Source organism: Equus asinus, chromosome 5 (assembly GCF_041296235.1).
Source record: "Equus asinus isolate D_3611 breed Donkey chromosome 5, EquAss-T2T_v2, whole genome shotgun sequence".
In the NCBI taxonomy this organism is placed as follows: Eukaryota; Metazoa; Chordata; class Mammalia; order Perissodactyla; family Equidae; genus Equus; species Equus asinus.
The window spans coordinates 99,364,646-99,379,417 of record NC_091794.1 but is presented as its reverse complement, the minus strand read 5'-3'; the positions used below and the strand labels follow the sequence as shown (position 1 = coordinate 99,379,417).

Sequence of the window (14,772 nt, the reverse complement as noted above, 5' to 3'; positions counted from 1 at the left end):
TAGTAACGTTTTATGGAAAGGTGCCTTTAAGAATCTGTGGCGTGATTGTTTACTGTTTTTAGCTCAGGTGAGAGTGACGGATAAAATTTCTTGTCATTCTTTTGCTTTCCCTAATAGCTGATAGCTATGATTACATGAATATAATTTATATAAAAATTTTAAATTTCTTTTTTGTTTTAAAATTACTCCATGCTTTGTATCTAAAGTTTGGAAACTATAGAAAAAATAAAGAAAATGAAAAGTCCACAAAGTCAACTACCTGGACAGAATTTTTGTTATTGCTTTGGTATTTATATAGCTTTGTTTCCTGCTTTTATCAAGTAACGTTATTTGAAAAGCCTTTTCTCGCATTATTATGTGCTTTCTTTGTAATTTAAAAAAATAAAGTGAAGTCACTCTCCCAACCTTGTTTCCCTTCCTGGATGTGACCATTGTCATCAGTATATCATAAAATCTCCTAGAGATATTTTACATAGCAAGCAAATGTGTGCGTTTGTGCATGTATTCCACTTTTGCTGTTTTACACTCTCCCTACCCCCACTCGTAGCATCCTGCACATGCTGTTCTGCCCTGTGCTTGTCAGATTGAACATGTCGTGGAGTTTAATTTGTAGCAGTCCGGAAGGAACTTCGCGCACCTCTTCAAATGGCTGCATGGTCTTGTGTTGTATGGACGCATTAGGCTGTGTGTGACCAGTCCCTTCTGGGGACCTTTAGGGGCTTTCGAAGTTTTGCTTTTACAAACAGCGTGTGTTGCTGTATCTCTGCGTCTTTTCACACACGTGTGAGTGTACCTGTGGCAGCAGTTCCTAGAAGGGCCTTACTGCCTGTATGATTTTGACAGGTGTTGCCAAATTGCTCTTTAGAGAGTTTTTCCCAGTCTACACCGCTACTCGAAATATATGTCACTGCCTGCACCTTTGCCAGCTCAGCGTGCTGTCAGATTTTCTAATCTTTTTCGATGTTAGGGGAAAAATTGTTAACGTAGTTTTAATTTGTATTTCTCTTACTAGTGCCTTTATGCATCTTTTCCTGCGTTTGACTTATTTTTATTTCCTTTTTTGTGAGCTGTATTCATTTTCTTTGCCTATTTTTTTTCTATTAAGTTTTCTTAGTGATTTTTAGGAGACCATGTATTAGGGAAATTATTAACCTCTGTCTGTGGTATGAGTTGCAAATATTTTTTCACAGCCTATTATTTGTGTTTTTATTCTGTGCTCTGAAGGAATTTTAGATTTTTATGTGGTTAAATTTATCAAGCTTTCTTACGTCTTTGGGGTTTGGGGTCATAATTAGGAAGGCCTTTCCCACTCTTGAGGTTAGAAAGAATTCTCCCATCGTTTATTTTAGCACTTTTATGGTTTCATTTTTTTTAAAGAAAATGAAATCTTGTCTCTATTTGGAATTTATATTCATATAAAGGTATGAGGGTTTGGATCCAACTCTGTATTTTTCCTTGTGGTTACCTAGTTGTACTCAAAACATTTATTAATTATACAGCTTTTCTCTACTGATTCAAAATGCCACCTTTTTTCATACACTAAATTCCCATATGCGTGTGGTTCTATTTCTAGACATTGATTTTGCTTCACTGGTTTCTGTTCATGTGTTAATGTGTTCATTATGTTAATTAAGTAAGCGTCTATTTTAAAATCTGGTAGAATTTTTCACTCATTACTTTTTTTATACTTTCCTGTATATTCTTTTTTTGTTTGATATATGAATGTTAGAATGTCTAGTTAAAAAGAAGTTCTGTTGATATTTGTTTTTATTGGGATCTCATTAAATTAATAGATTAACTTAAGGAAAAATTGACATCTTTATGATGTTGAATCTTCCTAGCCAAGAACCTGATAAGCTTTTTTATTTGTTTAATCAACTTTTTTGGTGATCTGGAGGAGCGTTTTCTTCATGTAGGTCTTTCCCATTTTTTGCTGAGTTTATTCTTAGATGTTTGTGTTTCTTGATCCTATTGTGAGGAAAGGATCTTTTCCCTTTACATTTCCCAGCTTGTTATCTAGCTGTATGTATGAGAGTTGTTAACAAAATGTTAATTATGTGTGTACCAGCTATCCTACAGAATTCTTTTTTTAATGGAGGTAAAATTCACATAACATAAAATTAACCGTTTTAAAGTGTACAATTCAGTGGCCCTGAGTACTGCCGAACCCAAAGCTGTGCAGCCACTTCTTCCATCCAGTTCCAAAACGTTTTCATCGTCCCAAAAGGAAACCTCGTGCCCAATAAGCACTCACTCCCCCTTTCCTTTCTCCTCCAGCCATGACCAGTCTACTTTCTGTCTGTATGGATTGACCTATTCTAGGCATTTTATAGAAATGGAATCATACAGTCTGTGGCCTTTTGTGTCTGGCTTTCACTTAGCGTAATGTTTTCAAGGTTCGTTCGTGTTGCAGCATATCTGAGTACTTGGTTCTTTTTTAAGGCTGAATAATATTCCATTGTATGGCTATCCCACGTTTCGTTTATCATTCATCTGTTGATGGGCATTTGGGTTGTTTCCACGTTTTGGCTATTATGAAGAGTGCTGCTGTGAATATTTGTGTATAGTATTTGAGTACCTGTTTCACTCTTTCGGGTATATACCTAGGAATAGAATTGCTGGCTCATATGGTAATTATTTGTTTAACTGTTTGAGGAACTGCCACACTGTTTTCCACAGTAGCTGCACTGTTTTACATTCCCAGCAGCAATCTGTTGAGGATTCCACTTTCTCCACATCCTCACCAATACTGTTTTTCTTTCTTCCCTTTTAAAATTATGGCCATCCTACTAGGTACGAAGTGGTGTCTCATGGTTTTGATTTGCGTTTCCCTAATGACTAATGATGTTGAGCATCTTTTCATGTGCTTGTTGGCCATTTGTATATCTTTGGAGAGGTGTCTATTCAAGTCCTTTGCCCATGTTTTAACTGGGGTATTTGTGCTTTTGTTGGTGAGTTGTAAGAGTTTTTTGTATATCCTGGATACCAGATTCTTATAGATACGTGATTTGCCAGAATTCTTCTTGTTTGTCGTAGTGTTTTAGTTGACTCTGTTTTTTGGGTATAGAATTATATCATCTGCAAATAGTGATAACTTTTCTCCTTCCTTGTCAATGTTATTTTTTTAGAGATTGGCGCCTGAGCCAACAACTGTTGCTAATCTTTTTTTTTTTCCCTGCTTTTTCTCCCCAAATCCCCCCAGTACATAGTTGTATATTTTAGTTGTGGGTCCTTCTAGTTGTGCTATGTGGGACGCTGCCTCAGTGTGGCCTGATGAGCAGTGCCATGTCCGCGCCCAGGATCTAAACCGGTGAAACCCTGGGCCACCGAAGGCCGCCGAAGCAGAGCGTGCAAACCCAACCACTCGGCCCTGGGGCCGGCCCCACCTTTTCAATTTTATACTTCGTTTTTTTCTTTTTGGTTAATTGCATTAGCTGTTACCTCCAAAACCTTGTTAAATAATAACAGTAGTAGTGAAAATCTTTATTGTGTTCCTCACTTTAATGGGAATGAAGCATCATTCTACGGATTTACCGTGGTTGTTTAACGCTCCCCACACTCTGGAAGCTTTAGCATGTTCCCAGTCCTTCACCACTTGGATAGCACTGTGATGTGCACTTTTACATGAATCTTTTCTATGCTTGACACATTTCCTTTGGATAAATTTCAAAGACTCTTGGTTCACATTGCCAAACTGTCAGGGTATTATTTTATAATAGGTTGCTTTTTATTAGCATTTTAAGGAATATACTACACATTACTGGATTCCACTTACACTTTTACATGCAAAAAATAGAAGTGTCCTTGCGCGTTTACCATCTCCCTGCGTTAATAGGAAGCAGAGGGAGAAGGCACCTGAGCAGCCAGAGGGATGATTTTACCTTTTCTGCTTTAGGCTTGGCTTGTAAAGGCCTCATGGACGCCAAGTGAACTGCTCTTTGTGGTTTTAGAATTTGGATTGACAGGTTCCCGTGAGTGTGGTGGTGTGCACACGAGGTTAAATGAGTCCTGCTCACCTGTGCCTGTCCATTGGCACAGGAGCTTCGCACTGAAGGTTGCTGATGATCAAATGGAGCCTGGCGAACCAGATGAGAAGCGTATGTATGTTTCTTCAAGATGAGTTGTCCTGCTGCAAAAGCTTGGCGGGTGCTAGTGTAGAGGATCTCTGCTGTCATTAAGCTCACAGCTCTGGAAATCACTTGAGACAGATGTGTGCTGCACGAGTTAGCAGTCACTCCCAAAATCTTGGTATCTAGAAACTGTAGTTCTAATGCCATTCTTGCTGAATAGTTTATCCCGTATCTTGGGACTTTCTTTCTTTTTTCTTTTTTGGTGACTAAAAAAATCTCAGGATGTTTATTAGAGCTAGAAGGAATCTTTTTTTTTTATTGCAGTAATATTGGTTTATAACATTATATAAATTTCAGATGTGCATCATTATATTTCAATTTCTGTGTAGATTACACATGTTCACCACCCAAAGACTAATTACAATCCATCACCACACACGTGTGCCTGAACACCCCTTTCACCCTCCTCCCTCCCCCCTTCCCCATGGTAACCACCAATCCAATCTCTGTCTCTATGTGTTTGTTTGTTGTTGCTCTTATCTTCTATTTATTCGTGAGATCATATGGTATTTGACTTTCTCATTTAGGATAATACATTATCCTCAAGGTCCATCCACATTGTCACAAATGGCCAGGTTTCATCCTTTTTTATGGCTGAGTAGTAGTCCATTGTGTATGTACACCACATCTTCTTTATGCATTCTTCCCTTAATGGGCACCTAGGTTGCTTCCAAGTCTTGGCTATTGTGAGTAATGCTGCAACGAACATAGGGGGAGCATATATCTTTATGCATTCATGTTCTTTGGATAAATACCTAGCAGTGGAATAGCTAGATTGTATGGTAGTTCTATTCTTAATTTTTTGAGGAATCTCCATACTGTTTTCCATAGTGACTGCACGAGTTTGCACTCCCACCAGCAGTGTATGAGAGTTCCCTTCTCTCCACATCCTCTCCAACACTTGTTATTCCCTGTCTTGTTAATTATAGCCATTCTGATGGGTGTGAGGTGGTATCTCATTGTAGTTTTGATTTTGATTTCCCCAATAATTAGTAATGTTGAACATCCTTTCTTCTGCCTGTTGGCTATCTGTATATACTCTTTGGAGAAATGTCTGTTCAGCTCTTTTGCCCATTTTTTAATTGGGTTGTTAGTTTTTTTGTTGTTGAAATGTGTGAGTTCTTCATATATTTTAGATATTAACCCCTTATCAGATACATGGTTTGCGGATATCTTCTCCCAATTGTTAGGTTGTCGTCTTGTTTTGTTGATGGTTTCCTTTGCTGTGTGGAACCTTTTTAGTTTGATATAGCCCCATTTGTTTATTTTTTCTATTTCCCTTGCCTGGTCAGACACAGTAGTGGAAAATGTGCTACTAAGACTGATGTCGAAGAGCATACTATGTTTTCTTCTAGAAGTTTCGTGGTTTCAGGTCTTACATTCAAATCTTTAATGCATTTTGAGTTAATTTTTGTGTATGGTGTAAGATAAGGGTCTACTTTCATTCTTTTGCATGTAGCTCTCCAGTTTTCCTAACACCATTTATTGAGGAGATGTTCCTTTCTCTATTGCATGCTCTTGGCTCCCTTATTGAAAATTAGCTGTCCATAGATGTTTGGGTTTATTTCTGGGCTCCCGATTCTCTACCATTGATCTGTGTGTCTGTTTTTGTGACAGTACCATGCTATTTTGATTACTATAGTTTTGTAGTATATTTTGAAATCAGGGAGTATGATACCTCCACCTTTGTTCTTTTTTCTCAGGATTACTGTGGCTATTTGTGGTCTTTTGTTATTCCATATAAATTTTAGGATTCTTTGTTCCATGAAAAATGTCATTGGAACTTTGATAGGGATTGCATTGAACCTGTAGATTGTTTTAGGAAGTATGGACGTTTTAACTATGTTAATTTTTCCAATCCAAGAGCATGGAATATTTTTCTTCTGTTTCTTTCAACAGTGTTTTGTAGTTTTTGGTGTATAGGTCTTTACCTCTTTGGTTAGGTTTATTCCTAGGTATTTTATTCTTTTTGTTGCAATTGTAAATGGAATTGTATTCTGGGCCTTTCTTTGTAATACTTCTCTTGTGGCCTGGAATCTCAATGTCTGGATCAAATTTAGCCTAGTCATTGCTATTCCCTTAAGGTTGTTCTTAGAGTCTTTTCCCCATATATTTGAATGTTTTTGAGATTAGGGCGTCTTCCTATGTTGAGGATTCTAAACATAGTTTGCTCAAGTTCCATGATTATTACTTTTTATAATTCCTTTAGTTTCAGATGCTTCATCAAGATGAATCAAATAAAAGAGAAAAGATCAAGACAAAAGGAGTGGACTTTGAAGATGACCTGAGAGATGAAGTAGAAGATGCTGTCCAGAAAGTGTGCAGCGCAACTGGATGTTCAGTTAGTGTTTCTGTCCTGCAGTGGTAATGATTTGTAACGAGCGGTGCTGTGCCCAGCTTACCTGCTGGTTCTGTAGCTCCGCTCTAGTGTGCCAACACCTGCTGGACCACAAAAGGTCCATGACGTTTGTAGTTTGATTAGGTTATGCGATGTGACTTAATGAGAGCTGTTTATTCATTTCCCTCTCGTTTGCTAGACTTTACCCAATACTGCTCAAAATCCTAAGGAAGTCTGTGCATTTATTTTTTTCTCATCAGTGCTGTTTTATAAAGAATGTATTTATTTTAAATAGTTATTTCAGATAACCAACGTTACTGAAAATTAAGACATTTTCTAAATGGAAAGGGTCTTGAAACCTTGCCTGAGTTCTCACTATTGCATCTTTTTATTTATCAAATTGTTGAAGTGTAGTGATAGGTAGAAAAATATACCCAGTCTTGAAGTGTTCCTTTGTTTCTTGGATAGGATTTTGATTTGATAGTCCAGAACCTGGAAGCTGAAAACTATAATATTGAATCTGCAATAATTGCCATGCTTCAGATGAACCAGGGGAAAAGAAATAGTAAGTCTGTGATGGATATTTATGAGCTTTCAAAATGATTGTATTGGCCATTTTCCAAATATTTATTTTTAATCGAGTCACGGGTAGTAATTATACTGTCGTTTATTCATCCAGCAGAATGCGGGTTATCATCTAGGGCAGTGGAGACAGATAAGTAAACAGATACAACAATACTTAATGGAGTCGGGGGCAGGGTGCTGGGGGAGCACATGAAAAGGCCACCTCACCCAGTTTGGGAAGGGGTGGAGAGTGTCAGGGAAGACTTTGTCCTTTGAGAGTTAAGACTCCTTTATAAAACCAAAATGATAACCAAAATTTATGGAGAGAAAAATACCTTATTTTTCTGATGGAAATATTTAAATTACTAGAACCTATCAACTGCTGATAATTCAGACTTTTTTTACTTGAACTGAGTTTAATTTTGTGTCTTGGAGGGAGAAAGATGTGACATCTTACTGTTTTTTATTTACTGTCATTTATTTAAAATGATTTCAGTACTTGCACTGCCAGATATTATGTGCCAGATACTGTTCCTGGCATGATAGATTTCTATGTGATTGGGTATTTTACCATCCTCTTTATATGTTTGCTAAGCCTTCTTAGAAAACTGTAAGTAGTGTGGTCTTTGTGACTTTAAAGTGGCACTGCCCAGTATCCGTGCTGTCCAGTGTGGTGGGTACTTGACATGTGGCTAAGTGAGACTGAGGAACTAAATTTTAAATTTTATTTCGCTGTAATTAATTTGCATTTAAATAGCCATATGTGGCCAGTGGCGACTGTATTGGACATCATAGCTTCAGAGCCTATTTCTTTTCTGGTTTTTGGGTGCGAAGGAAAGATCCCCCCCTAAAAATTCATGGTCGAAAGTGCTTTAATCTAATAAGAGACTCTGCTGGTGGGAAGCTGATGATGATGCTGGTAAACACGTTGCTTTAAATTTCTCTTCCCAATTTTACCAGTGGTTTTTTCCCTATCTTGCCTGCTGTATTGACTTGGTGTTAGAATTTTGCCTCAAGGAAACCTGCTTTCCAAATGACAGTGATCTAGGGACCCAGGTGTTTTTGGAGTCATTTAACAACGATCACATTGTGTAACTGTCTTAGGTTCGCAATTCTAATAAAATATCTTTCTTTGGAAGATGCAGAGGAGAACCTCGAGTCCAGTGGCCGACTACTGAAACAGTATGGCCCTTTATGGGAGGAGGGTGGCAGTGGCACCAGAGGCTTTGGAAACCAGGGCTTAAATGAAGGCAGGACTGAAAACAATAAGGCGCGGGCCAGCCCAAGTGAAGAAAACAAAGCAAATAAAAACCAGCTCCCAAAGGTATGAAAGATGGGGTGGAGGGGACATGGTTGCTGCTGTAATGTGGTGGTGGTGGTGGTGGGAACTTGGAGCTCATTTTAGTGCGTCATTTTCTTTTGGTCTGTATAAGTAGTTACTGTAGAAGATACGGGGAGTGCATGAGGGTATATCAAGAAGCAGAATGAAGACCTTGCCCGTCCTGTTTGGCGTAGGAAGGTCACCTACGCCAAAGGAAGGAAGAACGCCCTGTGCTCTGTGTGCACACGTAGTCTCCTTTGCCCGCCTGAGGTTACTGCATGTCTGGGTGCTTCCCGGTTAGTCCACGTGCTAAACTCCTATTTCTCATTAATGCCGTCATCCACAGTGAACAACTTTGTGTACAAATCTTTGTATTTTGCATTATTTTCTTGGCTGGAGTCCCAGAAGAAAAATTGACAGGTTAAAGGGCATGGATCTTTGAATCTTTTCCAGGCTTTTTGGTAAATTGTCAAGTGCTTCCCCAAAATGTTGTATGTCTCCCCTCTCCACCCCCGACTCCCACAAGTAGTATATGACACCGTTCATTTTACTGAATTTGGAGTTCATTTTAAAGTCTTGACCAAGAAATTCTCAGCTCAAAATGCAATATAATAAAAGCCACAGGCAGAGGCAAAGATGCAGGAAGCTTCTGAGGACTGTGTTAGGATTCCCTGGGCCACTAAATTATGTAGAGAAAGGTGTCCTCTGGCCTGTTTGAGTGTTATCTCTTGCTGGACTGGGTTAATGTTTCTTCAGTTCATTTTGAATTGGTTTATGAGGAGAATGGAGTTGATTTTGTTTGCTAGCTGAGCAAGGGGATAGAAATTTAAGTGTAAATTTGAGCAGTGATGGAAAATAATTTTTGGTCAGTTGGGTGGGTTTCCTCTGCGGTTGTTGAAAGGCAGCGTGTGCCCTTTGCCTCTGTCAGCCCCACGTCTTTCTTCAGCAGGCGGCAGCCTGAGTCAGCCGTGCTGGCGCCTCACCAGCTATCTTCTCTTTCAGGTCACAAACAAACAGAGGAAAGAGCAGCAGCGACTAGAGAAGAAGAAACGACAGGAGGAGAGGCACCGTCACAAAGCCCTGGAGAGCAGGATCAACCATAGGGACAACAGAAGTGAAGCAGATGCGAACACGCAGGTCACCTTGGTGAAGACCTTCGCTGCTCTCAACATCTGACTCTGGCCCTCTGGGAGTCACAGGAGTGGATGGAAAATGGACCGCTGCGTACCAGGCTTTCCAGTGAGGCCGTCCTCGACGGGATGAGACACAGCCCGCGGAATCCACACGGAGGCTTGCACTCTGAGTTAATTTCCTTCAAGCTGCCTCTTTTTTGTTCAAAGTTTTGTTAGTGATGTGTTTTATTTTATGAAAGTGCAGTGAAGCCATTCATGTTCTGAAATTAAAATACCGAGTTTTAGAGGTGGATAGTTGGGTCAGGAAAAACCTTTTAAGTGTGGTTTTATTTCCCCTAAACATCAGAGTTAAGTGACGCTGGAGCTTTCCTTAACACTTGTGGTGAGTTTTGTTGTAATTGTTCATGAAGTCGTTTAGATTAGTTGCTAGAAATTCAGAATGACAAGTTTCTCTTTCATTTTCAAATAGATATTGATACACAGGATGGTTTATAAGCAATCTCCAACTCAGGAACCTGTTTAGATTTAATTTTCTTCTAAACCAAGTTAATCAGAAAATAATTCAGAAAGTGTTTTCCCAAAGTGATATGATATGAGGCTGTGGCCTGTAGTCAGGGGGGAAACTAAACAACTGTGTTCCTCTCCTTACTGATTCTGATGTTATTTCAGGTAGGATGCAGGTGCTGTTGGTCCGTTGCCCTCAAGCCATGTGATAAATGCGCCTGACTGTTAATTAGGCCTGGGCTTTGCTGGAAAATAGAGAGTGTTGTTGAGTTTTTGGTAGTTGTTTTTGACAGTGAGGAGACGGTATGTTACTGCTCACATGGTTCTGGGATTCTGATAGAATGGAGAGCAGAAGGCCTAGTTGCAAAGGGAGGAAGCAAGGGATTTCTGAGTTTTTGCCTAGGAAGAGTCTGAAGAGTTACTGGATTTTGTAGGGGAAGGATGTCTGGAAGAATATCTCAGGTGTTTCATGTCCGCATGTGAAGTAACTATTTTCTTCCCTACTATCCTAGACTTAGAAAGATGCCTTCGGAGAAGTAAAAGGTAACGTGGTCTGTTGTTAAATTTTCTTACTATTGTGAAAATGAAAACTCATAAAATGCTGTGTTTATTTCTTGTTTTTGAGCTGCTGTTTGGGATTTTGATGTTGGAAAAACTCTCCAGCATCTGACAGTTGTCGATGACTGAGGTCAGACCTACAGGGCAGAGAACATGCTTGGGCTGACTCCGCTCTGCAGTTCTGAAACGGACAGATGTGGGCAGTGGAGAGATGTTGTTCCTGAAACCGAGTTAGCGGATGTGCCGTCTCCTGAGTGAAGTGGCCAGTCTGGAACAGTCTTTGCTGTTTGGGGACCTGATATGTGGATGATTAATATATGCTGAATCAAAAGGCAAATTCTCTCTCCCGCCACTCAAGTTTCAAAATTATGAAAGTTCTGAGGTGAAGGGAAAACTATGAAAAAGTTTTGACTTGTAGACGTGTCGTTGTCTGGGCTGGCCCTGGATCATTGGGTTGTCTCTATTAGCAGGCACTTTGCTTTCTTCTGTTTTGATAATGTACTTTAATTTTTGTCTGTTTGAATTGGTGACTTTTTGTGGTTGGATTATCAGTAGTCTCTTGGAATTGCTCCCAGGACATGGTGCTTTGGGCTTCTTCCTGGTACAGTACATTGTAATAGTTAGCAGATTTGGAAACTGCGCAGCACTTTTTCTTTGCACATCCCAGAGTTCTGAGTTTGAGGCTCGAGCAGTCAGTCCAAACGTGGGAAGGGTCCGCGTTGCCTTGCTGTCTCCGAAGGAGTGAGGGCCACTGCCTCAGGATCTCCTGTTCTCTTGGCTTTCAGCTCTGGGCAGATCCTGTGGCTGAGCTTCTCTAAGGAACACTCTTTCTTGTCTGTCTGTGCCGCGAGAGTGCAGCAGCCCAGATCCTCTCAGAAAGATCAAGATTGTGCATCAGAAATTGAGCAGAATTAGGTGTCAGAAATAGCTTAAGGGAGTCCCATTGTCAGAAATAGTAGAATTGCTTTAGTTACTTGGTGAATGAAGGTGGCCTTAGGCCCTTTTGGGTTTTAGAAGTTTTATAAGTTGTTAAAGTTATTAAAGAATATTGGGCACATTTATTTATAAATTACCTAATTCTGATAACAGACCAGCATTTCTGGGGTAAAATAATAGTGGTTTTAAAAACTAATCAAATAGCTTCAGTAATTTTCTTTTGTTTCCATTTCATGGTTTTCTAGTTACAATTGATCTGTGTTCAGTATGTTAATTATTAGAAATGGGGTGTATGTGTCCAACTTTAGTGCTGTCTTCTAGGTAGGGTTGAGTTTAGACTTCACTGCCTCAGTCTCAGCGAAGTAGGAGGTAGATGGAATCCATATACTTGGCTGCCTTGGTAAGCACTTGAAAAGTAGTCCACTGGCAGCCACAGTGGGGGCCCCGTGCATTTAGTTCTGGGATGGCTGTTGTCAGTGCCTGTCCCCTAGTGCAGGCGCTCATGTGACTCCACGTTAGGAAGCGAATCTTCCTTCCCCTCTGTGTTGTTCCTTGGCTGTTAGAGGTTTGTGTTACATGGGATTGTCTTGGTATCTTTCAGTGAGGCCGGGAGGAAAGGGCTGGGGCAGTGGTCCTAGCTGCTTACTAGTCTCGTAAACTGTATATAGAGGTTTTATGGATTTTAAAAAAAGATTTTTTAAATGTCCAAATAAGAAATAAAAGTTTAGTGGCAACAGCTTTGTACTAGAGAGGTAGATGTATTAAAACAACGTAGAATCACAACTTCTAAATAGTATAGTTGCCACCAATTAGAGAATAGAATGTGTATGTATATTTAATTTTTCAATAACATGAACATGTCTTTTCAGGAGCGAAGTCTGGTTGAGGAATTGTGGCAGAAAGAAGGATTTTAGTTTAGTTGAGGTTGTCTCTCGTTTCTTTTATGAACTGTAAGAATGCTTCCAAACCCGTTTTGATTCCGAGGGCTTGCGAAGTGGGCTCTCCCTGTGGGGCAGCTCGAGCTGGACTCGGAGGGAACATTTGTGTCGGAAATTTATAATGCCCTGCCCCGCGTCCCTGGGGAGCTTTCACTGTGTGAGGTGGGAGGGGCCGTGTTAAGTGGGGGTTGCTCACATGTTAAGTAGGTAGGTATCACGTGGACTTTGGCCTTGACCTGTACTCGCAGTGAGTCCCTGTCGACAATGTGCACTTTCTCTCGTTCTGAGAAACTACACACTCTGCCTGGGTTTTACTGGGTCAACAGAGAATGCTGTCCGTTTACCTCTGTGGAACGTTCACCTTGAGTATGCAGTCGGTTAAAGGAAGCTGGGATTCCTAGTCAGAGCTGCCCAAGTCACCCTGACCTGCGGCGTCCTGGTGGGCGGGCTGGGAATGGAGCGTCTCGGTTTCAGTGTGTCACATCTGTGGCCCTCCCCGACTCCCGTTTTGGGTAGATGCATAGCTCTTCACCTTTTTACCTCCAGGCTCTGTCTGTCTGTGGCAAACCGTTAGACTCGGAGTCTCATGCCATCTTTCTGTCCTGCTGGCCTCATTGTTCGCTGTCCATCTCAGCTTTCAGAACAGGTGCTGCTAAAACTCTGGGGCCTTCCAGCAGTTGTTCTGAGGTGATTTAATGATGGCTCTTTTTGCAAGGTGTGTGTTCCTGACTGAAGCAAATTGTGTTTTTCCACTGGTATCGTAGAGGATCTAGATGGCATATTTAAATGATAACACATCTTCTGCCGTCACAGATTAGAGGGGGATGTGGATAACTGGCTTGGAGTGGAGATAGCGAGCCCCAGTCTGAAAGCACTTGTGCAATGTGGAACTTGAAACATGTGCCGCAGAGCCTGGCCCTGGGGAAGAGCTGGGCCTTGTGTACTGCCTGGCCCTGTTGTGTCCCAAGGTCCAGTCCCTGTGAAACCCTCAGGCTCTTAACCATTTCTTCCAAGGGATTACTTTCCGGAGTCTCTCTATCCTAATTAGGATGACTTTGTAGCTTGATTAAAATGCTTAGCATCCTTGCCAAGTTACTTGAGAAGGGGCTGATACCAGTAAAGAGTATATTTCTGTAAAAGCAGGAGCTTCTGCGTGGTGTCTTTATTGGAAGCAGGACATACCAGTGATACAGAACTTCCATTCACTGTGCTGACGGTCATGGAGTGTAATGATCACTGTATGAAACTTCTGTGGTCTGCCCCTAGTCCTTTGCATGTCAGCCTCCAGCAGGTTGCTGTTGCCAGCCGTCCATGACAATCATTTGAGCTCATTCAGAGACCTTAGCCTGTGATTTGATCCCCTGGCAGGTCCTTCGACCAAAACTTGGGGAATGCTGGTGTGGGGCTCCTCATATCTTCTCACTCTCACTTTTCATTTTCCATAGTGGAAAGGGCCCTTGGCCTCCCTGGCTGCCCTTCCAGCATCCTCCACCAGCACTGAGCTCAGTGGGAAGAAGAAAAGAGCCAGGAGTTGGACTTGAAACCTATGTGTTCCTCTTGCTGATGTACAAGTGCTGGTGGGCGTCAGCCGCCTTTATGAAGGAGGGCAGGTGTGGCTGTGGAGAACATAGGGGCCTTCACAGGCTCAGGAACCTTCTCTTTTTTTTTTTCTAATTGCACTATACTTGTTCTAGCTTCAGTCTGGAGATATTTCAGACCTCCATGGGCTCATGATCCATAGACTTAGCAAGTCTTGCCTTATCTGTGGAGCTCGATGGGGAGAAATGTGGCCGTCGTTGATGTCCGTAGGTCATTTCCTCTAGCGTGTTTCTTTCCACAGAGTGTGTTGATCTGAACCATTTTGTTTTTTATTTACCAAAGTACTGTACTTGGCTATTTGCAGTGTTTTCAAAACCAAATGTTTCTTTTTTTGTGTTTTTAACCTTCAATACTTGGTGCAATAGAAGCTGCAAAGATGTGCCACTTTATCTATGAAATGGAGTTTTGTATGACAATAAATTCTAGTTTAAAGACAGAGTTTCGGGTGGTTTTTGTCACTCTCCGACCACTGTTTGCACGCACGAGTCTGAGAGAGCATGCCGGGAAGCATCCTCCTGGGAGACCTGTGCGTGGAAGAGGTGTGAATGTCGATCCATTGTTTAATTGTTTGGAATCTCGCTGAGCTTAAAACCGCTGCTTGTAGCTTTAGCACGGGCGAGCACAGCCACCACACACAGGCAGAGCCATCCAGAGGACTGAGCGCTGAAGATCTCTGTTTAATGTCTGAGAACATCTCTGACAATTCGAAGTTGTCTGAATATGGAGCAGCTGTCTGTTGGCTGCCAGCTTG

General features: G+C 41.1%; 1 protein-coding gene across 1 annotated transcript in view; it reads left to right on the top strand.

The window, feature by feature from the left end:
• Positions 1-14,455, top strand: part of OTUD3 (OTU deubiquitinase 3) — a 28,857-nt gene extending 14,402 nt beyond the window's left edge. Inside the window, exons 5-8 of the mRNA XM_044769858.2 lie at positions 6,340-6,471; positions 6,937-7,033; positions 8,172-8,356; positions 9,356-14,455. Coding sequence (XP_044625793.1) covers positions 6,340-6,471; positions 6,937-7,033; positions 8,172-8,356; positions 9,356-9,529 — 588 coding nt within the window. The 3' untranslated portion in view covers positions 9,530-14,455. The remainder of the gene's footprint in view (positions 1-6,339; positions 6,472-6,936; positions 7,034-8,171; positions 8,357-9,355) is intronic.
• The last annotated feature ends 317 nt before the right edge of the window (positions 14,456-14,772 follow it).